A 25932-nucleotide genomic window follows, 5' to 3' on the forward strand; every position below is an offset into this window, starting at 1 on the left:
TCAAAACTAGTGCTGTATTAGTTTCCACTTATTTTCTTCAGAGTTTGAGTTTCCTCCTTTGTCACATGAGTCTATTGAATGTCTTTTCTGCCACACAAGAGTGGTTGTCATTCTTTATAAAAAATCATATACAAACATTTGTTGACAAATAAACCTTAAATATATACACTGGCCCTGCAGATTTGTGCTACAAAGAGCAAAGATAGTGCCTAGCCCAAAGCTGAGAACACAGGTACTCAATAAATAGTAGTTAAATAAATGTAATGTTACTTCCTTCTCAACTGACCCGGACACACTTGCATTCGACAACGAAGGCAGACAAAGCTGCTGTCATACAGCTCCTTGAAATTCGGAACTGTTTATATGCTGCCTAGAATCTCTCCAGAATATCTTAGGGGCTGGCCTCAGATAGAGACATTCACAAAATCAGACATCCTGTAGCTAAATACCTCACTTGGAGTTGAGTTTCCTCTGGCCCTACCATCATCCATTCATTCAACAAATACTTAATGCAAACTAGATGTTAAAACACACACACAAGATACAAAAATAAATCATTTTTGTCCTAAAGGAACACACAATTTAGTAGGCACAGAGGAATGCAGTTCCTCTCAGCAAGCATGTAACTAATGAATGCTATTTGCCAGAGCTATGTTAGAAATACCAAGATCTGCATGGGCTCAGGCCTGAATCATGAATACACAATCACACTGGGGAGATCAGGCATGCATGCCAATAGCTGTAACACAAAGTCAAGTGCTGGCAAGTATGAGTACAACACCATGAACTTCACAGACAGTCCTGGATTCCATTCCTGGTGCTGCCATTTAAGTAGCTGTGTAATCTAGGCATGTTCCTTACATTCCCAAGGCCTCCATTTTCTCACTTGTAAAACTAGGTAACACCCCTTTCTGCACAGGGCTACTGTGAAAATTTAATCACCTAGGTGTTACAGCATTTAGTCTAATGTACAGTAGACATTCAATAAATGGTAGTTACTGTCATTAATAGGCATGCTCATTTAAGTATTTGCTGAACTCCAAAAGAGACATGGGATCTCAGACACAAAGAATAAAGCTAACTCTTCACTTCTGATACGTAATCCAAAAAATTACAATTGGCAGGATTCCCTCTTTTCCAGAGATAAGAATTTGTGGTTAAGAATGGACACATCGGGTCTTGTACTGTGACACAGGTAGGCCATTGGAAAAGTCAGTTTGAGCAAGAAGATAAATCAGAAACTGGAATAAAGAATTGAACAAAGGTAGGAAATTTCAGGAACTCTAGCTGCAAGGGTGGTTCCACTTCCAGTAGGTAAGGAAGCAGAGGAAGAAATAACCAGAAAAGCAGGTGGGCGCCAGGCCCTGGAGAAAACAGAATACTTAGCTCAAGGGTGTGCCCTACACCCTGCACGCAGATCTGGGGGCAGGGAAGGAACAACCAGAAGATGCCTCAAAGATCCAGTCCACATGGGCTGGAAGGAGCAGGAGATCAAAAGTGGGAGGCTTGTTAGAGAGACTGCTGAAGCAGTTTAGGCAAGAGGAACTGAGGACCTGGAAGAGCCTGGCAAAAGTTAATAAAGACCGCGGGCATGTGCGGAAAACAGTCAAGCCCTGGCAAGTGAATAGACAGGAGAGCCCAGGGGCAATCTGAAGCCAGGGAAAGAATAGGGAAAGAAAGAATAGGGAAAAGAATAGGGAAAGAATAGGGAAAGAACAGATGAAGAGCAAAAAGGAGGTTTGTGTTGTCCCTGAGTTCAAGTGGGAGGACGAGGCATGGGGTCTCAACACGGATTCACAACTACTAAAAATTTTGCTAGATAAATCAGCCCCAAAGAAATTTACTTGTCCTTATTTTACGCTTACCTTCTTATGTCAGCGAACCTGTCCACATCCCCCGTCTTCAAAGCAGCCCTCCCATCCTCCTCAGGCCACCTTCTCTGCCAGAGCAAGAAGACCCCTAATCTCCCCTGAAGGATTATGTCGGGAGGAAGAATCAAAAGACACAAAGTTCTCTGCCAATTTTGGTAGAGCATTAAGAAAGAAAGGGGATGGCTGAAGAGTTATTAAATTACCACCAATTTCCCAGTGTTTATTCGGTGAAGCGTCCGGTTTCTGGTAACTGTAGAAGTCAGGCTGAAAGGAGACGACCTGCCTTTGTTTAAATGTCTACCCACACGGCCACAACAACCGATTGTGGGGCTGGAGCCTGAACAGCAACAGGATCACACCCGAGCTCCACCCACAACTGTCCAGAATTCACCTGGATGCCAGTCAGGCACTGCTTTCTACCTGGCATCTGTCCTACTATTAACCTGAAGAAATTAAGTCCCCTGTTGCTGGTTGTAGTCTTATCTCCCAAGACTATTATCTCAAACTGCTAGTCTTAATTATGTCCTGCACTCAGTAATGTCAATACATACTCTTCCATTCTCTTCCCTTTTCCTCTCAATTTTCCCAATTCTAATTATTTAGCAACCAATCTTGACCAAACTACCTGATACATGAAAGTAATCTCAAATGTGATATTTATCCTAAGAATTACCTGAGGGAACTTGCTTAAAATAAATTAAAACGCAGATCCTAGCCCTTAAGGTTTACTTAAGACCTCAGGTAAAGCCCAGGCATGTACATTTAACAAGCACTCCAGGGGATTCTGCGCAGGTGGCCCATACACTAGTTTTTTTAAAAGACGCTTCCTTAAAGCAAGGTAGGTTTTGCTGCTGCTCCTACTACTGCTGCGGCTACTACTGTGTTTACTGAAGGGAAAGGGAGACAAAGGAACAAACAAGAGGAGAAAGGAAAAGCATGTATTTTAAGGAGCCCCTTCTCCCTTTTTTATCTTGCATTTAAGTATAAAATCTGAACCTTTTCTTTTGGTGTGGACTTTAGGATTGTAACACTAATCCTATAAACACTTAATTCTCCACTAAATAAATGCCTTTCTCCACTCAAATCCAACATGCCCTAGAGATTTTTCAAAACCCACCATTTAGCCCCAAATTTGGGCAACAGTTGGCTGGAAATCCACAAATATTTAAAAATCCGTCCTTACTGGGCGCCTGGGTGGCTCAGTGGGTTAAGCCGCTGCCTTCAGCTCAGGTCATGATCTCAGGGTCCTGGGATGGAGTCCCACATCGGGACTGCTAAGCAGAGGGACTGCTAAGCAGAGAGCCTGCTTCCCTCTCTCTCTCTCTGCCTGCCTCTCCATCTACTTGTGATTTCTGTCAAATAAATAAATAAATAAAATCTTTAAAAAAAAAAAATCCATCCTTACTTCCTTGTGTCTCTTTTTCCATGCCTTACAACTCATTAGAAAACAACAACAAAAAAAGGATACAAAGTAGAATGGTAAGCTTACTTAAAAGAGATGTGCGAAATTATTTTTTAAATTTTAATTATGACTTGGTGGTATATTTTCAATCCTGGCACTGCACCCCACTAAATGTCTGAAATTAACCATCATATGGATTGAAAACATCAGACCATACCAATAAAGTGGATTCAAAACTTCTAAAAACTGATTCTTCTTACTCCCACTGATGCTAAAACCAGAACCATTCGTAGAATTTATATAAAGGTCAAATGCACACATAACTTTGTAAGTGCAAATTTATGACACAGGTAGAGAAAACAGAACAATCAGACAGAAAGTAGTATTAATAGACCTTTGTCTCATCTGACTTGCAAACTCAAGGTCTGACTAATACAATACTCTTTAAATCAAACTAAAAGCCTTTTTATCCGTTAATTATTTCACATTAAATTGCTATTTTGTTTCTGAAGTCTATCTGCATTTCCTAGTCCACTTCAAAATGGTAATAAGATTCCCTTAGAAGAAAAATCGCAAATAAAAATGCAAATTAATTAATATTCTTCCTCAATGTGAACATATGTAAGTAGATTTTTACATTTAACAAAGGCCTCAGGTTTACTTCTAAGAAGGCAATGTTTAAGTATGAGTTCCATTTCTTAAAAATTACATGAATACAGACTAGGACAAAAAGATAATCAGCGAACATTACAGCAAATGCATCAAAGTGATGAGATTAGAGGCTTTCTAACCTGGAAGCCAGCCACACCTGGTCTATGTTGGGTATCCTCCTAAACACGCACCCCGCCTCCAAGCATTTTGCCCCTACCATACCCAGACCCATCCACCCGACGCCGCAGTGCATGGTCCTAAGGAAGGAGTGCCATCATGCTTGCCACGAGCCAAAGGAAAGATTTCTTTTTCTCCTTTCCCTCCACCCAACTGTTAACTCTGGGCTAGAAAAGAGATACCTGAAGGGAAATGAACTCACTCCAGAAGCTTGCAGGTTGCGCTCCCCAGAGCCTGGGGCTTCTGGGTTTCCCTCCCAGAGCATTAAAGAGGAAGATGATAGGGATGGACGAAGATCGGCATTTCCTGATACCCTTTTCTCAATACGTCAAACAACTCACTTTCGGCAGTTTACACTGCTGCTGGCAATTTCTGAGTTACCTAGATTGACCAGGAGGGGCAAAGGAAGGCGAAATAGGAGGAAAACCAACTTTCTGAACGCGTGTTTTAACAGATGAAAAGTTCCACATTCCCACCCAAGCCTCCCCAGTTCTGAATCTACCCGCCGACTCATCCATTTCCACCCCTCGATCGTGAGCTGGCCCCTGGGGGCTTCTTGGTCGTTTTCCAGGACATGCTCCGTGCGGAGGTCCGTCCGCAGCCACCGCGGCCTTGAGGGCAGGACCGCGAGTGCAGCCGGCTCCACGGGCTCCCTCCCAGCGCCGGCGGGTAAAGAACGTTAGTGCCCCCCACCTACCTTCAGGGTTGGACCATGACCGCCTATCTTCCGCCGCTTCACGAACACCACGGGCACTTCGGCTTCCGAGGTCAGCTCCGAGAGCGCGCTCTCCAGGCCGCTGGCGTCGTCTGCCGCACAAAAGCAAAGAGGGGCGCGGGGTCAGCCCCGCCGGCCCGGCCGCCGCGGGAAGTGCGCGGCAGGGGCGGGGCTTCCGTGTGCCCAACCACGCGGCCCGGGGCTCCCGCGCGCCGCCCCCCGCCCCCCGCCCGCACGCCGTCCCCGCGCTCGCGCCCGGCTCCCGCACACCTGCGCGCTGGCCGCAGCGCCCGGAGCCGGCTCCCGACGCGGGGGGGCCGGGGGGCCGCCGCGCTGGAATGCCGGCCGCCTCGCGGGAGCAGGCGCTGCGAACGCGGCTCAGCCCCCCGCGCGCGCCGGCATCCCCGCTCCCAGCAGACGCCTCCCCCTGTAAGCTGCCTTTGAACTCTGCCTCCACACAGGACGCCAGAAGCCGACTTCCCAGGTTTCTTTGAAATTTGAAACCACGAGGCAAAATTAGGAACAGCCGGCGCTCTTAGAGCGCTTTCATTTCAGAAGCTTGAAGCCAGAGCAACACCCTGCTTGACAGACCGGCAGGTAATGGCCCAATTTTACAAACGGGTGAACTCAGGTAAGCAGTGAGTCAGTGATGGAATTAAAAATAGACTCCAGTTACTCGAACATCCTCGGGCCCATTCATGAGCCAGAAATCACACCAACTCTCCCGAGGGCGGCTGTCTGACAACAGTAATGGCAGCGAGCGCTCCTCCGGGCCTTTGCACCCACCCGCGCTTCACCCCCGCGGCTGCTCTTCGGAAGGAGGTCCCAGCGGGGCCTTTTCTCCCGAGTTCAAGCGGCCAGAAAGTCCACAAGGGGCCGTGCGCCCCGTTCCCCGCCACCCGGTACTGCCCGATCCGAGCGAAACACGCGCGGGGTCCCCTCGCTGCGGTCCCCGCGCGGAGGCTGGGGCAAGTCACGTGGTTCCGAGCCTCGGTTTCCCCAACTGGAAACTGGGACGATTTGCCAGCTCAGGATTTCCGGGGATGCAATGGGGAAATTTCCTAAGAGACCTCTTTAAATCGCTCTCCTCCCTTAGCGCTGTCGAGGATCTGTCCGTCTCCTCGTCACATTATCATCCGCGTTCCCACAGTCGCGCAGTAGCGAACGACACACACACTCATTTTTTTTTTTTTTCTCCCATTTCTGCACCCGGTCTCCACAGAGAGCTAGCGGAAGGAAGCCACCAGCCGAGCGGGGCCGAGCGGGGCCGACCGCGGCGGACCGGGGCCGGCCGGTCCCACCGACGCACGCGCAACCGCGAACGCGGCCAAGAAGCTCGCCGCCTTGGAAGAGCTTCACCCGGACTCAAACACACCTCAAAACAGCTCCGCTTTCCGCGACCCGAAGCGCACGCGGCCGGCGGCGGCCCCGGTCCGCGGCCTCACAGCCCAGAGGCTCGGAGCTCCGCCGGCTGTCCGCGAACCCACCGCTGGCGTGGACCCGAGCTCCGGGCAGCAGGCTGTGCGCGCCGGCGGCTCCCAGGCGCCGCGGACTGCGGCGGAGCGAGGGGCAAGGGCGGCGGGATCCCCGCGGCCCCCGCAGGCCACGCCCTGCTCGGAACGGGCGGGCCGGTCGCCAGAGTCAGAATGACAAAGCAGAAATCCACTCCCGTGCGGCGCTGCCGACTACGCCGACGGGCTTAGCGAAGTGGGACCTCCTAATTGGGTGACACACCACATCCTCTTCCTGCTCGGAGCGCCCCCAACCCGAGGAAGGAGCAAAAACAATGCGAGGAATGTTTGGAACCAGAACCCAAAGCCGAGGGTTTTAGCGAACAAAACTGGACTCTGCCCTGAGGCAGGGACTCCGGAACTTGGCCGCCCCCTGTAATCACGAGAGGCTCTTTATTAAAGATCCTGACGCCTTCGTTCCCACTCCCAGGCATTCTGCGGTAATGGGTATTGGGTGCGACCAAGGCATCTGAAGTTTTGGGGGGTTTTTTTTGGTTTTGTTTTTTTAAACTCCCTGGGTGATTCTAGTGAACAGCAAAGTTGGGGACCCACTGCCCCAAGGTAATGGATTAGTCAGTCTGGCGATTCTCTAAAGGAAATTATCAGGCTTTCAAAAGAAACACCTAACTCATGCTGGGTAATCCCGAAAAGTGACAAATTCTCACCAACACAGGACTTCCCCTTAACCTCCTTCCTCCTTAAGCCACTCAGGTTTGGGTTTGTTATGTTTGTTTTAGGGAAAACTGTCTTTGATTCCAGCCCTGCCAAACCACCTGCCGCCGCCCGAGTGAGCCTCGCTCCCTCACACTTCCTGCTCTTACTCAGACTCTTACTCAGCACCTTGCATCAGTAGGTAGCTGCGAATATTTGCTGAGTAAATAAATGAGTGCATGAATGTCTCTCCCACTTCTTTGTCTGGGTGCCGGCCCAGGGAAGCAGGCGGGGGTGAAAGGACTGTTGGCTTCTTAAGGCTTCAGGGCAGCCTTGCCTTCTCTGAAGTGGCAGGTGAACCACAGTTCACACCTGTGGGTCCATTCATAAGCCCAGGTTAGAGGTTTCGTATAATGCCTGTCAGCTTCTGAACACACATGCACTTGTGCAAACACACACACACAGAGCATACCGCAATGGTCACTCTCCTTGCAGGTTGATTGTATACCCCAAAGTGCATGCCTCACCTCCTCTGGGGTCCTTTGAACAGAGTATGGGTCTAGAACAGGTGTTCAGGAAACAACGAGATTTAAGAAGCAAAGGATGAACAATGAGAGGGCAAGAAAGCGAGGACTCCAGGGTGGAAAACATTTCCTCCTGGCTGCTGGGCCCAGCTCTGTTAACCATTTTTATATGCCTTAACTCATTTAATTTGCACAGGTAATGACCTATGAACCAGGGTCATAAACTCCTCGTTCCTAAAATATATAGAAACTACAGCTTCCTTCAAAGGTATGTCTCAAGATAGAGAGGGACTGTAAAATCACTTAACTGGAAATAATATACTGAAAGCAAGTGATAAGGATTGATTTCTATGAGCCTCTTATAGGTCAGAGTTGCCATAGTTCGCATCTTATAACAGCGTAACAAAAAAGGCATTTCTAACTTCAGTGTTCTTAAGTGAGCAAATTATAACACAAATACTTAGAGTTGCTCCATATAGCTTGTTTTTTAAGTTAACAAAAATCACTTTCAAAAATCATTTTCAAAAATCTTCACTTTTCTTTCAGACCTTTCTTGCTGCAGTTAAGGGCTCAGATGCCTTACGCTTGTCACAAAATACAGAGAACTCCTTAGCTACTTAGTTTCTGGGTAATGGGAGAAGTACCTCATCTCCCACCATTTCTCATCACACCGCATTTGGTCTAGACCTAACTCTAACATCTCTTGACTGAGCTCATGTTATTACACTGCCTAAAATAAGCTTCCTCCCTAAGGCCTTCTCCTTCAAAGCTCATCTGAAATGTCATGTCTTCTGGGAAACCTCTGATTCCCACCCAATGCTGATAGCTTGTTCCCTATTCTGGGGGTCCCAAACACCTAAAAATAATTATAAATCATGTAAATCCAAGAGGGTTTGGGGGAGGCCAACTCTTGTCCCAGAACCTGCTATATATATAGCAAGTTACTCAGAAAGGCTGGAAAAGATCCTCAATGTTCCGGAGCTCTCCTGTAAGCACACTGTAAACAGAAGTAGGCAGGTATCTGATTGAGGGCCCTATTGTATTAAACTACCATTCCTCCTATAATAAGTTTCTCTCACACACATATACACCACACTGAGCTAGAACAATCTTCCTGACCTTCAAATCTTCTCTGCTCAAAACTTGTAGCTCTTCAAGACCCTCAAACTCCAAATTCCTCAATTGTACTGACAAGGCCCACCCTTGTTAAACCTAGCTCTCCACAAACTCCATACCTTACTAATACAACAAAACATTACTGGAGAAAATACAGAAATGAAAAGTGATGTCACTTCAAAGTCAAGATCCCAAACTTCAATGTGTCCCCAAAGCTGCCCAGCAGTCCTTTGTGTCTCTGGTAGATTTGTTTTCTTAGTTTCCAAAGTAAATACTTCATACTTACTCCTCTTTTCTCAAACCTCTCATACACCTATACCTTACCATTAACTCATGACCTGCTTTCTACCTTAAGAAAATAGAATCAGTTGCCTGACTGATTGTTCTGTCTAGAACTCCCTCCCATTTTCCTCTCAATTACCAAGCTGCCATATTCTCAACCTTCACCCCTGTTTTAATGAAGGCCGATTCCTCCACTTTTGTACAGATTCTCCTTTCTTCCTGCCTTCTCAGTCTTCAATAACTTCACCCCTGAAATTAGCTTCCCTCTCCGGCATCATCAATTTCATGTTCTCTGCCTGATCATTCTCTCATCATATAGATACTGTAGTTTTCCCATTTAAAAAAAAAAAAGTCTCCCATGAGCCCATGTACCCAGCCCCATAGTTACCACCCCATTTCATTGTTCCCCTTCACGGGAGGGGGGGGGGGAACCTGTTTTGAAAGAATTCTTTGTACCCTGAAGAAGAAGTAGGGTACAGAAGTTAGGAATGATCCAAGAATATGGCACTTGAACAGAGACCAGTGAAAGGAGGGAGCAAGACTTATGAGGGGGGAGATCTTCCTAAGCAGAGAAAACAGGAAGTGCTCAAGTCCTAAACTGGGAGCCTGCTTGACTTGTCCAAAGGTCCACAAGAGAATCAGTGTGTCTAAAACCCAGTGAACAAGGAAGAAAGTGGTAGATAATAAAGCCAAAGGAGTAGCCAGAGGCCAGAACGCAAAGGCCATAGGACTTTGGATTTCATCCTAAATGTGAAAAGAAGCCAAAGAATCACAAGATAGGACAGGGAAGTAATCTAGTTTGTATCTCAGAAGGTTTGTTCTGCTGTGTGAACAGATTAAGGCAGTAGGGACTTGGAATGGAGGAGCATAGACCAGCTAGAAAGTTGTTATGGTGGTCCAAGCTAAAGATGAGCAAGGCTTGGGTTGAGGGGTAAGAAGAGATATTTGAAGGTAAAGCTCATAAATTTTGCAGGTGGGTGAAATGAGGGACATAAAAGAAGGAGAAGATTCGATGACTTCAGAGTTTTAGCCTTGGCAACTGGGTAAATAGGGTTTGGGACAAATCCACAGTATGGTTTTGAGAGACCTGTTGTTATCCAAATGGAGATGTGGGTAGGCAGCTGGTGTGCAAACCTGGAGTCGGTGGGGAGCAGGGGGGTGGGGATGGAGGTTGGGGGGGGGTCAGTGCTAGAAATAATAATCTGGGAGTCAAATATAAAAGATCTTTAATACTGTGTATATTAGTCAGGGTTCACCAGAGAAACAGAGCCAACAGCATGCAGAGAGAGAGAGGGAAACAAATTGGTCCTCAGGATTGTGGGGGTTGGCAAGTCCCAAACTTACAGGACAGTCCAACAGGCTGGAAATGACAGCAGTCTTAATGTTGTGGTCTTGAGTCTCAAGGCGGCCTCAATTCCTTCCTCTTCAAGAGACCTCTATCTCTTCTCTTAAGGCTTTCAACTGACTGAACAAACCCCACTGGCATTAAGGGAGAGCAATCTGCCCCGTTCAAAGTCTACTGTTTTCCATATTAATCACATCAGAGAATACCTTCACAGCAACATGTGCCCTGGTGTCTGGCTAAACAACCAGATTAAGATTAACGATCATACATCAGACTAGATGAAATGACACAGGGAGTTAATATAGTTAAGAAGTGGAAGACAGTCGGGACTGAGCCCTGGCAGAGTGCAGAGGAGGGGAAGGGTCCATTAAAGGAGCCTGAGAAGAAACTCGAGGGAGGTGGGAGGAAAACCAAGATAATGTGGCGTCTCAGAAGCCAGTGAAGAAGCGCTCCCCAAAGGAGGGAGACCAACTATGTCAAGTACTGCTGAGAAATAGTCCAAGATACAAACTGAGTCATGGATGTCATTACTGATTTTTGTGAAAATGAGGGAGGAAACAAAGCCTGATTAGAGGAGGTTCAACAAGAAACAGGAAAAAAGGACACGGAGGGAGTGAGTATAGCCATATATTCTTTTTTTTTTTTCTACAAAAACAGAAAGGTAGGGGTGGGGGACACCTGGATGGCTCTGTAGGTTAAGCCTCTACCTTCGGCTCAGGTCATGATCCCAGGGTCCTGGGATCAAGGCCAGCATTGGGCTCCCTATTCAGCAGGGAGTCTGCTTCTCCCTCTCCCTCTGCCTGCTGCTCTGCCTACTTGTGCTCTCTCTGTCTCTATCAAATAAATAATAAAATCTTAAAAAACAAAAAACAGAAAACTGGGAAAGTAGCTGAAGAAGGATGTAGGATCAAGGAAGGTGCGTCGTTTAGTTTTGTCCAGGAAGGAAATTATTAGAGCTGAAAATCTATAATATTATATATATAAACAATATAAACAAATATTAAATACAATAAATATAATATGATATAAATATGAAATATAATACATTTATGCTGAAAAGCCAACCTAGTAGAGGGAAATCTGGCAGTTTTCTAAGAAGAAAGGAGTGCGAGGAGGTCACTACAGAGGCAAAGTCCTCTGACTATGCATCTGTGATGCAGCACGGACTTCAATCAAACCCAGCATCTATCAGTGACTAGACTGTCCAGTTACTCAGCCTCTCAGCTCCTTCATGTCCTCTCTAACAAGATCCTCTGCGGTACTTGTACCTCTCTACCACACCCAAACCTGCCGTCCATCTCTAGACCCCAGCCACTGGCCTTTTTCTCAGTCTCTTTAATTACCTAACCATGGGTCTGTGCCAACTGCCAGTCGTTCAGCAGATCTGAGTTCAAGCAAGTAGTCCTTGAGGAAGCCATCACACAGGTCACATCCCCCAGTGAAATGCTCGGGTCGCCATGTATGCTTTCTGCTTGCTACTTATCATAACTGCAATTATATTTTTATTGATGATTATTGATCAAAGTCAGCCTCCCCCCAGAACAGCACAGTTCAACAGAATTTTCTATGATGACGGAAATGTTCTGTATCAGCATGGTCCAACCCAACCACTGTCCAGCCAGCACTGTCCCACTAAGCACATGTGACTATTGAGCACTTAAAATATGGCTAGTGCAATTGCGCATCTGATGCTTTTATTTTATCTAAGTTTAATTTGTCTAAACGTAGGTTGCCCCATGTAGGCAAGTTCCAGGATTATTTATGCTCACCACAGTGTTCACCAAAACGTGGTGGTCCATCAACTTCAAGTAGGGAAAGCAAATAATGGTATGAGAAAATTGGAGAAGGCCTCACAAAGCAAGTGATATTTGAAACGTATCTTGAGGAATAATGAAGGTAAAAGTAATAGGAGTGGGAGAAATGCCGGAGAATGTTTCAGTGCTTGCCAAAAAAACCCCTGAGGTGTTAAAAAGGATAATTATCTCGCCCACTGCGGCCTAAATAACAATTGGCAGAGCTGAGACTGACCCTTGGTCCTTGGCAATCATCATGATGCTATTCTAGCTCTTCAACAGAATTTGTTCTAGGGAGAGAGCAGTGCATACAAAGACACAGCCATAGGAAAGAAATGGTGCGTTTCCGCATAATGGGAGATGAAACTATAAATATATGTTGAGCTCACTTTGGGGTTCACAAGGCAGCTAAGCGTCTGGTTCTTTTCCCTACATTCTCAGTTAATCCTCAAAAATCATCTAACCATTACACCAAATTAAAACTTAGAAACTGAGGGCCACCTGGGTGGCTCAGTGGATTAAAGCCTCTGCCTTCGGCTCAGGTCATGATCCCAGGGTCCTGGGATCGAGCCCCGCATCGGGCTCTCTGCTCAGCAAGGAGCCTGCTCCCCCTCCTTCTCTCTCTGCCTGCCTCTCTACCTACCTGTGATCTCTGTCAAATAAATGAATAAGTAAGTAAAATCTTTAAAAAAAAGTTAGAAACTGAAATTTCAGGAACTTAAGAATCTTGCCAAGGGTCACAAAACAGGTGTGCTGGAGTTAGGATATAAATCCAGGTGTGCCTGGGACAGCTAGGTGGCTCAGTCAGTTAAGCGTCTGTGTTGGGCTTAGGTCATGATTCCAGGGTCCTGGAATCTAGTCTTACAGAAGGATCCTTGCTCAGTGGGGAGTCTGCTTCTCCCTCTGCCTGCTGCTCCCCCTGCTTGTGCTCTCTCAATCTCTCTCTAATAGATAAACAAACAAATCTTTAAAAACAAAAAAACAAAAAATCATGTGTGCCTATCTCCAAATACATTGTCTGTCTTACAATTCAACAATATCTAATGAGGTAGTAGCCAAAAAGAGACAAAAGCAACATGCTGTAGGGACAAAAACAAAATAAAACAAACACACAAGCAAAAAACCCATTAACGTCCTGACAAAGACCAGGGCAGACTTCATCCATGAAACATCCTCTCTGAAAATGTCAAAATCCTGCCTGGGGGATCACGATCTCTGTGCTGCCTTCTCTGATCAAACACAGAACCAGTCACTCTTTAATTTCTTACATCAACCTACATTAAAACTGTTTACATGTCTGCTGTGCTGAGAAGAGTCACTTACGGAGCATGTCTGGGTCAGGAGCTTTACGTGTTCTCGTTAATCACGGCAATAACCCTTTGAGATGTGTATTACTATTTCCATTCGCAGACGAGGAAAGCAAGTTTAAGGGAGTGGGCCAAGCAAGGTCTGACGGCTAGGGCAGGATTTCCGTCTCATACTCTCCCCTCTCCACTACGGTATTTTTCACCTGAGGGCCGGGTCTTCGTTGCTCCAGTACCTGGCACAGCGCCTTACCCACAGTAGCTCACACTTGGGGTTTGAATTCAACTGGCACTACAGCAGGCTTTCAAATGTTAATGAAGTGAAGAAGTCCAGAGTGTTCTGGTCAACCAGCTTGGGAGGCTAGGGGCAGAATTTGTAGCCTTTGCCAATTTCTGCGGTATAAATACTCCCACTTTGGCTGATTTCCAGCTGTCAACCTGCTTGCATAATTCCTCCGTGTTTAACAATGGAGCAATTCCATCCAGCACAACCCCTAAAGGCTCAAGGTCATCAGGTACTAGCTCTTTCCCCTCCTACACCTCCTCCTCACACTTGACTGCAATCTCAATCTCAGAAGACTATAGATCATTCTACCTCTGTTTAAGCACCAGAGCCCCACAACCTATTCCTATTCCAGTTCCACGCGGTGTTAGGGGAACCCACATCCTTTACACATCCTCTCCCTATCTTCTGTCCAAGACTGTTCAAGCCCTCCTACCTTCAAACCTGTCCAGGTCTCCTCTTTTGTAAATATCTGACTGACCCCACAGCATCATCCAGCTTTCTAGTGACAGTAGTTGGCCCAGTAGTTGGGAAACGTCCTTTGAAGTCACAGAATCAGGCTTCTCTGCGCAAGATGCATGCCCTTAGGCAAGTTCTGTTCCCTCTCTGTTTACTCATCTATAAAATGGTGATAAATCTAGCACCCCCACCTCACGGGGTAGCAGCAGGAATTAGATGAGTGAGGAGATGTAAAGGGCTAGGAATGTGGTAGGTGTTCAATGTCCGAGTTATTATCATCATCATGTGCTCACACACAGTGTAAATCTAGGAAGACCACAGAGTGGTTAAGAGATAGGATTTCCTCCTTTGACAAATTATTCACAGTAACCATCAAAAACGTGTTACCTGAGACGCTATTCAACACTTAATTCAGGGGGAAGCTATTCATCTTCCAAACTTAATCCAAGGGCAACCTAGTCATCTTTCTTTTAATCAGCAATCTATGGCTAAGCATGCCGTTTTCCCCCAGTTATCTATCCCCATTACTCAGAACTTGTTCTTTACCTGCAGGAAGACAAATGCAATTTCCTTAAACAACTTGCTAAAAGAAATGGAAAAGACGTGAGGAACTTCTCAAGGAATCAGTACGTGGATCTCGAATTGCACGTCCATGTACACAAAGTATACACACACTGGAGCACGTGGAAAGAGTCCCCCCACTGCACTCCCTTTGTTTTAGGTCTCTTGGTGTCGCATCCCAATTCTCGAGGAAAGAAAATGTTTTTTTTTGTTTTCTGGTTTTTATTTTTTATTAACATATAATGTATTATTTGTTTCAGGGGTACAGGTCTGTGAGTCATCAGGCTTACACAATTCATAGCACTGGCCATAGCACATGCCCTCCCCAATGTCCATCACCCAACCACCCCTCCCTCCCACATCCCTCCCCTCTGGCAACCCTCAGTTTGTTTCCGGAGATTAAGAGTCTCTTATGGTTTGTTTCCCTCTCTGGTTTCATCTTGTTTCATTTTCCCCTCCCTTCCCCTATCATTCTCTGTCTTGTTTTTCAAATCCCTTATATCAATGAGATCATAAAATAATTGTCTTTCTCTGACTGACTTATTTTGTTTAGCATTTCATATATATATACATATATGTATATATATGTATATATATGTCAGTTTGCATTCCTACCAACGGTGTAGGAGGGTTCGCCTTTCTCTGCATCCTCACCAACACCTGTCATTTCCGGACTTGTTAATTTTAGCCATTCTGACTGGTGTGAGGTGGTATCTCACTGTGGTTTTGATTTGTAAAGAAAATATTTTTAATACAGAAAACCACTGGCCAGCAGAACCTCAGGAGACACAGGCTCTCTTGAAGTCAACTCTTAGATGTCTCATCTGAAAAAACCTGGAGATCAGCCACCCTTACCAGCAGCCAAAGGGTGGTATGAGTACTAATTAATAGTGGTAAATAGTTTTTAGATCCTACAGATGAAAGAGGAGCCATACAGTTTATTACCATTGTTAACCTCTAACTTCTTGAACCCTATTAGGTAGCTGATATTAAGAACATCCGCCTCTGGGATGCCTGGATGGCTCAGTCAGTTGAGCATCTGCTATAGGCTCAAGTCATGATCCCAGGGTCCTGGGACCAAGTCCTGCATCGGGCTCCTTGCTCGGCGGGGATCCTGCCTCTCCCCCTGCCTGCTGCTGTTCCCCCTGCTTGTGCTCTCTCTCTCTGACAAATAAAAAAATAAATAAAATCTTTATAAAAAAAGAAGAAAAGGAATGTCTGCCTCTAATTATCCCAGGAGCCCAAATTCCAGAATCCCTAGACAGTTGATGACTACAAGTTATATTTAAGACTACTGTCACCTCATGAAGTGGCCTTGGATCTTCCTGGATGGCAACTGATCATCCAGAGTCTGATTTGAGCTGAGAGTGATCTATGTCTCATTTGAAACCGTAGATGTACTAAGACCAACTTTTTCCACTATAAATGAGAACATTGTAGCTCTCCACCAAAAGATTTCTGAACTTCTTTATCTATGGATTTACAATATCTGTAATAATCTTTCAGAAACTCTTTTGAGGCTGTGTTGCAGTGGACAAGGTTGGACTACCTCCTACTCATCCTTGAAAAGTCAGGTTCAGTGTTAGCCATTAAGTGAGATAACTAGACCTCTAGTTCAGTCATTGTTCAGTCACTGGCCTTTCTAAGACCGCAAAGTATTTTCCAGCTACCATCATCTAATGACCATAGCAGGGTGCCTCTATACTTATGATTTAAATAGGAGACAAATGTACGGCTCATATGGAAATTATTAAACTAATCTGCAAATGAACCAACCTCAGCTGGCAAATTCTGCTGGCAAACCCAGGATGTTATTAGCATCACTCACTAACCAGACTCTTGATTTTTACCTGTGACTTGACTCCCAAAATAAAGGTTTCATTTCTCTGTCTCCCTTCAGCATATATATGGCTAAGGGACTCAATTCTGACCAATAAGATATAAGCGAACTATCAAGTGCAACTTTCAGGAAATGCTCTTAAAGGGAAAGAACAAGTCCTCCTTCAGCTCTTCTTTCAATTGATAGCTGAAGTTTGGACCCTCCTTTTTGGAACACAAGATGGAAGACAAATGCTGAGGAGTGTGGAACATGAACACAGGATTCAACATTGGATCTAGCACTGTGGAGCACCATAAAAGCCCTGGACAGACCATACCATCTAGACTTCTTTTAGGTGGGAGAGAAATAATAAGCTTTTTTTGTTTGTTTGTTTGTTTTTAGATAGAGTCCAGGAAAGAGAGCCAGCAATGGGGAGGGGCAGAGGGCGAGGGAGAAGTAGACTCCCCACTGAGGAGGGAGCCCGAAGAGGGACTCAATCACAGGACCCCAGGATCATGACCTGAACCAAAGGCAGATGCGTAACTGACTGAGCCACTTGGAGAAATAAGCTTATATCTAGTATAAGCCACTGTTATTTGGGGTTTGCTGCCACATGTGGGCAAACCAAATCCTAACTGAAACACTTTTATTACATTACAGGAAACATGTTGACATTATAGGAATTTTTAAAAATACATAAATAAAGCAAAGGAAGAAAAAAAAGTCATTCAGAATCTCAGCATCTGGATGCAATCACGATCTAAGTCTCCTGTTTCAGTCCACAGACTTTCCCTGAGTGCTCTTCCGCACCTCCCCTAGAGTCAACCTGCCCAGATCTGTATCTCCCACTCATCCTGACCTATGTACCTACTGGCCTATAATCCATGTTAGACAATCGTAACATGTCCAAAACCAAATTCACCATCTCCCCTAGACTAACTCCTGCCTCCTTCCTCAGTGACTGCTACCAGCATCCTCCATTCTTCCTAACGGAAAGTAAAGCAGCATGTTTGACTTCTCCCTCTACTTCATCCTACACTGAATTGTGACTGTCTCCCTTATTTAAACTAAAAAAAAGAAAAGAAGAAGAAGAAGAAAAGCCTTTTCCCTGGGGCACCTGGATAACTCAGTTGGCTAAGCGTCCAACTCTTGATTTCGGCTCAGGTCATGATGGCAGGGTCTTAGCCCCACGCTCACATGGAGTCAGCTTGAGATTCTCTCTCCCTCTCTCTCCCTCTGCGCCTCCCTCTACTCTCTCTCTCTCTCTCTCTCAAATAAATAAATATATAAATAAAATCTTTAAAAAACGACAACTTTTCCCTGACGAAGAATCAGATCCTACTTACCTCTTTTTCCTCAGTGCCTATTGCACTAGCAAGGTAGAGACACAAATATTTGAGGGATTATTCATATCTTGTAAATTTCTCTCTAGTCCTTTTCCTTTTAGAAACAAGATAGGACTATTCTATAAAGACTATTTTAGGGTGCCAGGGTGGCTCAGTGGGTTAAGCTGCTGCCTTCAGCTCAGGTCATGATCTCCGGGTCCTGGGATCGAGTCCCGCATCAGGCTCTCTGCTCAGCAGGGAGCCTGCTTCCCTCTTTCTCTGTCTGCCTCTCCATCTACTTGTGATCTCTCTCTGACAAATAAATAAATAAAATCTTTAAAAAAAAACATTTTAAACTCTCTACTTTGTTTCATTAAACATTATAGTACAGAAAATTTCCCCATGCTATTAAAAACCCTGTGCATCCTTTTTTTAAAGTTTTATTTATTTATATATCTGTCAGAGAGAGAGAGAGAGAGAGAGAGAGAGCACAAGCAGGGGGAGTGGCAAGCAGAGAAAGAACTCGACCCCAAGACCCTGGGATCATGACCTGAGCAGAAGGCAGCCTCTTAACCAACCGAGCCACCCGGGCACCCCAGCAGGAAGCCCTTTATGGCAGTATCCATGAGCCACTGCCCTAAGCACGGCCGGTGTTAACCAGTTTAACCACACAATTCTGTGAGGCAGATATTTCTATTATCTCCATTTCACACATGAGGAAATGAAGGCACAAAGAGGTCAGACAACTTGCTCAAGGTCATACAAGCAGGCTCTTCCTGCTGAACTCTGATCTGACCCACGCTAATGACCTTACAGGTCCTAGTGCTCCTCACTAACTTACATACATACAGCCCCCAACCCCAAGACTTCTTTCTACACCTGGTTTTTTTTTTTTTTTAAGATTTTATTTATTTATTTGACAGAGAGAAATTACAAGTACACTGAGAGGCAGGCAGAGAGAGAGAGAGAAGGAAGCAGGCTCCCTGCTGAGCAGACAGCCCGATGCGGGACTCGATCCCAGGACCCTGAGATCATGACCTGAGCCGAAGGCAGCGGCTTAACCCACTGAGCCACGCAGGCGCACTCTACACCTGTTTTGGTGCTGTCTGTGGAGATATCCACTGCACTGACTGAACTGCTTGTGCATGCTTTGCTCTTATATAAAGAGCACTGAGAGCACAGAGACCAATGGTTATGTAGCATTCACGTAAGAATCTGTGCATATACACTTCTATTCAAGTACATTTCTGTTTTGGAATGAATGCAAGGTGGGTGGGGAAGCTGATTATTTAAGAAAACGACTCATACCTTTTATGAAAGGATTTCTCTTAAGTAAGAAGTAGAAAATATATTTTGGTATCACTCAGACCTAGGTTCAAATCCATGCTAGGTGGGATAATGCTGTCCCTCTGTTTCAGTTGGAAGGATCAAATAGGATAATGTTTACCTCTTAAGTACAGAGAACAGACTGGTAGTTGCCAAAGAGAAGAAGGGGGGATGGGTAAAATGAAGATGAAGGGGATTAAAACTGTACTGAGTAATGTATGGAATTGTTGAATAATTATATCACACACTTGACACTAATAGAACACTGTATGTTAATTTTACTTCAATAAAAATAAATTTAGAAAAATAAAAAAATAAACAGGATAATGTATATAATGCATCTAACATAGTGTTTAATTAATGTCTTCTTCCCAATGTACTTGCATATGAAAAAGCTAGATTTATAATTTTTTTTTTAAGATTTTATTTATTTATTTGACAGAGAGAGCACAAGTAGGCAGAGCATCAGGCAGAGGGAGAGGGAGAAGTAGGCCCCCTGCCAAGAAGGGAGCCCAACACAGGGCTCGATCCCATGATCCCCGGGATCATGACCCCAGCAGAAGGCAGACACTCAACCGACTGTGGCACCCAGGTGCCCCTAACTCGTGTAATATGTATCCATTAAAAAAGATTCACAGAGGGGCACCTGGGTGGCTCAGTGGGTTAAAGCATCTGCCTTCGGCTCAGGTCATGATCCCAGGGTCCTGGGATCGAGTCCCACATTGGGCTCTCTGCTCAGCGGGGAGCCTGCTTCCCCTTCCTCTCTCTCTGCCTGACTCTCTGCCTGCTTGTGATCTCTCTCTCTCTGTCAAATAAATAAATAAATAAGTAAAATTTAAAAAAAAAAGATTCACAGAGGGACACCTGGGTGGCTCAGTTGGTTAAGTGTCTGCCTTCAGCTTAGGTCATGATCCCAGGGTCCTGGGCCTGCATCAGGCGAGGAGCCTGCTTTTCCCTCTGCCTGCCACTCCCCCTGCTTGTGCGCGTGCTCTCTCTAATAAATAAATAAATGAATCTTTTAAATAAGGGGGGTTCCTGTTACTATTATTATTCCATGATGAACATGAATACACAATTCAGATAATGAAATAAAACTCAGAAAATGTGCTACAACATATAGAAAAAACTGCCTCATTAATAATCAAAGAAATACAAATTAAAATAAAGACTTTTTTTTAACCTCTCAGATTGACAAACGATAATTTTTTTATTAAAACCTCTTATTTCTTAATACTCAGTAAGTATGGGAAAACTCATTGTGAAAGGATTTAGAAATTTAGAAATGTTAATACTCTGAGCCAGGTATCGATTCTAGTAATCTATCCTACAATAAAGAATTTTAAATACAACAAAAAATTTAGGTACAAAGAAAAATATTTCTAACCTATTATTCCATAATAGCAAAACATTGGCAAAGACTTTGTCCACCAAAGAGGGATAGCTAAATAATAATATTACATGGAATATTTTACAGCAACCGAGAAAAATATTAAGAACGTCTCATAACATACAAAATATCTTAAAGTAACAAAACAGAACACAGGCTACATAAAAGGCATACAAAAATATTAATAGTGGTTCTTTTCTGGATGTAACTATATGTGGTTTTTGTGTTTCATTTTCTTGCACTCTACATAATCTCTAAAATGAACATTTTTACGGGCAAAATCAAAGTGTTTAAAGAACATTTTGAGCCTCATTCATCGAAATAAACAGAGCCACCTCCCACAGACCCCCACTTCTATAGCATAAAGCCTCTTTAGTTTTCCACTTTTGTCTCTCATCATTCTCCCTGCCGGTCACGGCTCACTAGAGTCGCTTTAAGTGAACAAGCTGGGACGTTCTCTGATTTGTTTTGTTTACAGCTGTGAATTCCTTACTCGCCACTTTGTTCTATCAGGAAAACACCTGTGCAACATGCGATCACAAGTACTCTGTGATCCTGCAGCCTCTCCGGGTACCAGATCACACTGAAATTAGAAGGGAGGCAGATGCCAACAAACAGAATGACCTTAAAGAACGAGGCTGTGCCTTCTTCATCTTTTTCCTTCTGCCAGTGCTTAGCACATAAATAGGTGCCCCAAACACACCTGCCATATGAATATACATCGATACCCATGTGATGAGCCCTGAGCTGGCCTAGGGTACCTCGGAATGTGAGGGGGTTTTGTTTGTTTAAAGAAAGCGGTCCCTGAAGAGGCAGCTAGGGAACCAGACAGACCTGGGCTTGGCCCAGCAACACCAAGCAAGTTACTAAAATGCTGAGTATCTGCTTCCTTGCTTAAAAAGCAGAATTGTGGGGCGCCTGGGTGGCTCAGTGGGTTAAGCCGCTGCCTTCAGCTCAGGTCATGATCTCAGGGTCCTGAGATCGAGTCCTGCATCGGGCTCTCTGCTCAGCAGGGAGCCTGCTTCCTCCTCTCTCTCTCTCTCTGCCTACTTGTGATCTCTGGCAAATAAATAAAATAAAATCTTTTAAAAAAAAAAAAAAGCAGAATTGCATTCGGCAAGCTCACAAGGTCATTGTGAGGATTAAGTCAGAGAGATGTGAAACATAGGCATTTTTTAAAAATGCTCACTATAACTTTAAATGTGAGTAAGTCAAGGCCAGTTCCTGTCCCTCTTGCTGAAGGCATTAAAGCCGTGCCCTCCGTAAGCAAGCTGGGGACAAGGCTGACACCCATCAGCACCCCCAAGCCAGTGAGTGACATATGGCATCCAGATACACTTCTGGCAATGGTCACACGAGTCCTCTCCGACCTCATATCTGTTTTCCACATGGACAGCTGAAGAGCGGCAAGCAGCTACCCGACCAAATGAAGATGACTACACCGCTTCTCAAGATCAAAGCCAAGAGCGAGGCTTCCTAGACCAATGAGCTCTGTGAGTGATGGCCCTTCCACAGGGCTACCTGAGGTGCAGCTAGCACGGAGGTAGCTAGCACCACCTCCGGGCACAAGAAGCCACCGGCCCATCCAGGAACAGCCATCATAGTATCAATACCACTATGATACTATGATGTGTGATACATCACACATGAGGCAGATCGGGTGAGTCATGAAAGCCTCTGAGGAGGTAATCAGAGGACACCAAGGGGAGGCATCAGGAATTACCTGTGGGCTCACTAGCGAGCCAACCTCCCTCTGCATGAATACTTTTCCACATTTTGTTTCCTCATCATAAGAAGGTGACATCACTACCTACCTCCCTGATGGTATTCTGAAGATTAAGGACGAGGACACGCATAAGCCTCTCGCGCAGGGAGGAGGGCGTGCGTGCCCATTACCGCTGCCCACGCACAGATTCTAATGCCATGCCTTCGGGTGCGGCGCTCTTCTCTCCAATACCAGTCCTGGTTGATCTGAGTTGATCCTGATGGTTGTTCTCAAATAATAACCTTAATGTATAGAGACTGGTCCAAGTACAGCCCAAAATAAGGAAGAAGAAACTTTCAGGGTGAGAGGGGAGGTTCCCTACTCTCTTTCCCATGCTTCATACTGAGCCTAGCACTCAGCAAGTACTCAGTAAACACGCTGGATGAAAAAATGCACCCCCTTGACTCTATCCCGAACACCCCTGCCTACCAAATGATGCTCTGGCTCCATGAGAACCTACCAAGATCCAAGCACTGGGGAGATTCGGTAGCCAAGACTGGTGACAAAGTAATGCCTGTGGAGCATTCTCCGTGGAGCCAGGCCGAAACAGTAAGGGGCTGTTCATTGACAAAACCAGCAGGTAGAAAAAAATAATAATAATAAAATTAAATTAAATTAAAATTAAAAAAACAAAAACAAAAACAAAAACCAGCAGGTAGAGACCGCAGCAGCAATTCCAGCTCTGTAATGAGGAGCTGCCTGCAGACATCACTACCTACCTCATCCCTGATCCTGCATCTCTCCTGTGTGACTGGCTGAGGCCCAGCACATGTTGTACAGTAAGCCTCCAGTGCTGGAGACTGGTAAATCACACAGAATCCAAATTTCTCAGATTTTTTTAAAGTTTTTTTTTTTAAGCACTCTCTACACCCAACATCAGGCTTGAACTCACAATCTGAGATGCAGAGTTGCACACTCTTCCCACTGAGCCAGCCAGCTGCCCCCAAAGTACTTAGAGTAACACTCACACTTCCTACTTGCCTTGGGACTCAAGATGTCAAACTTCTGGTGTCGGTACCCCTTTACACTCCTAAATAATTATTGAGGACCCCAAAGAATATTTTATATGGGTTATAGCTATTAATATTAATAAACATTAAAAATTAAAACCGAGACATCTTAGAAATATTTTTATCCTCTTAAAATTAATAATAGTAAACCCATTATGTGTTAACATAAATAACATGCTTTAATTAAAAATAACTATATTTTCTAAGTCAAAAAAAATGTAATGAGGTTAGCACTATTTTACATTTTTGCAATTTTTTGGTGTTTATTTTTTGTTTGTTTTGGGGTTTTTTTAAAAGATTTATTTATTTATTTATTTGACAGACAGAGATCCCAAGTAGGCAGAGAGAGAGGCAGACAGAGAGGAAGGGAAGCAGACTCCCCACTGAGCAGAAAGCCCAGTGCCAGACTCTATCGCAGGACCCTGGGATCATGACCTGAGCTGAAGGCAGAGGCTTTAACCCACTGAGCCACCCACATGCCCCAATAGAAGACAGATTCCCATATCTGCTTGTGCATTCAATATATTGCAATATATGTTGTTTTAGTAGAAGTATATGAAAAAAAACCCATTCTCACAAACACAAGTAGTTGGAAAAAGGAGAAATATTTAGTAGTATATTTTCAGATAACTGCAGATATTCCTTGATACTACACCAAAACTCCACAAGTAGTAGCTGATTAAGGTAAGTTGCAATGTAGAATCTGAAACCACATCAATGAGCTTTTCATACTCTGTCACATGTGGTCTATCTTCGACTTTGAATGGCTCTTTTACCCATGAACAACTTTGTAAGATTAAACATTGATCATTCAGAAAATATGCATTTCCTGAGTTATACAGATCTTTCAAACATTGACATATTTTAATCCACAACATCAAAAAATTACATTCATAAATATTATATCCAGCCTCATCAGAAAAATCTTTAAGTACTGAAAAACTATTGAGCTCACATGCGAGGTACAACTTCCAAAATTCTTATTTTCACCTGAAAGCTCAAATTTTATCATGGGCAACGAACACTGTCAGTAGTTTTTCTTGAAGTGACAGACTTGCTTTGTTCATTTGAGGGGAAATGTCTGCCAGATACCAAAGTCTGAATAATCCAAATCATTTGAATAATCTGACTGTCACTCACTCTTCCAAGTATATATGGTATCCACGAGAAAAGTAGCTAGTTCAGTTTGCAACGCAAACTATTAACTGTACAAGTGCTTTTCCTTGAGAGAACCATCGTGCTTCATGCAACAAAAATACTTGATGTGCAATTCCCACATCACACACAATATGAAAAGATGTACACTCAAAGGGTCGAGACTTAATAAAGGTAATACTTCTTCCTCCAGAATAATCTTAGGTAAAATCGCCATTTTCTTTTTTTATCAGCTTGATGGTGAAGACTATAATATAACCTAGCACCATCTGGCACCCCTAGTTTGGTTCACATTAAGCCTTGGGAATTTTGCCCACAACTGCTTTCGCACCATCAGTGGAAATGTCAAAACAGTAAATAACATCTTAAACATTATCAGATAACAGTTTTGAGTTTGAGGAACCCCCAAAAAGATGCAGCCCCCCGCCCAGGGGTGTGCAGACGTTTTGAGAACCACTACCTTCCTCTATAAATTCTGATCTGTTCCTACAAGCTCTTCCTATTAGCCTTGAGTCCAACCTCTAAGTAAGCATGAGACAGAAGACAGCTTTTTTGGGGGGAAGAAGCAGCAAGTGAGGACAAAGAGGATGCCAGCTCTCTCACTCAGCAAAAGGCTCCCCACTTTCAGCTACAGAAGCTGGTTTGGGTCAAACCTATCCCAGCTCACATACTTCAGGTTTTCTTAGCTAGGACTTCACCAAGGGGTGAGTGGGAGCTCTCAGCTGAGATCTGCAGATCCACAGCCACTTCCACAGTAAAGGGAAAGAGCTTCCGGTCTGATTAGTGTTGCCAGAGTTAAAATGTCAAGAGTAGACGACACTCACCTTTACTGGTCTCCCATCCACTTTTGGCACTTTGGTCATAGTCTTTGCCTTCTTACCCCAAAGCACCTGGTACCTCCGCAGTACCCAAACTCTTCCATTATTACGTCCTGTCATTTTCCCATCCTTAACAGATACGTTCATTTGCTTTATCTTGTTAGTTTAATTAGCTTGTTGCGAGTTTTCTGATTCACACCAAGCTGCAAGTTGACTTACCTCTCCCAGGAAAACATACATTTTTAAAAGTCTACTTTTGGGCCCACGTGAAATTTTAGTTATTGGGCTTTCCTTCCATATACTATGGAGTGTTGGGACCAAGAACATTCCTTGACAGAGAAACAGGAAGTTCATGATGTCATGCTAGGGGAGATAGCACAGTATTATAGGAAAAACGCAGACTTTGGAATTAAACAAGCCTGGGTCCAAACTACAGATCCACTACTTACATGATTTTAGGAGATTTGATTTTCCTGGAACTCAATTTCCTCATCTGTAAAATGGGGATAAGTTCCTTGCAGAGTTCTGGTGAGGATTAAGGGCTTTGCATACAAGCCCAGCACAGTCTCCAGGACCCACCGGCCCTCAATAGGTGGCAGCTATTACCTGACTCTCTATGCTCAGGAACATGCCTTTAGAAGCATCAAATAAGAGTTTCCTGACCCACAACTACCTCCTTCTT

General features: G+C 44.5%; 1 protein-coding gene and 1 long non-coding RNA gene across 4 annotated transcripts in view; one reads left to right on the forward strand and one right to left on the reverse strand.

The window, feature by feature from the left end:
• TXNRD1 (thioredoxin reductase 1) overlaps positions 1–25932 on the reverse strand; it is a 116928-nt gene that overhangs the window by 57173 nt on the left and 33823 nt on the right. For 2 of the 3 annotated variants that reach the window (XM_082739075.1, XM_082739076.1), the window contains one exon: positions 4799–4908. In XM_082739075.1, coding sequence (XP_082595201.1) covers positions 4799–4908 — 110 coding nt within the window. Of the gene's footprint in view, positions 1–4798; positions 4909–6191; positions 7217–25932 lie in introns of those variants that run through there. The other variant, XM_082739077.1, reaches the window with a different exon arrangement.
• On the forward strand, positions 4916–7222 carry LOC309868918. The gene is made up of 2 exons (XR_014313865.1): positions 4916–5413; positions 6039–7222. It is a non-coding gene; the product is annotated as an uncharacterized lncRNA (long non-coding RNA).

This window comes from Mustela nivalis, assembly GCF_964662115.1.
Source record: "Mustela nivalis genome assembly, chromosome: 7".
Lineage (NCBI taxonomy): Eukaryota > Metazoa > Chordata > Mammalia > Carnivora > Mustelidae > Mustela > Mustela nivalis.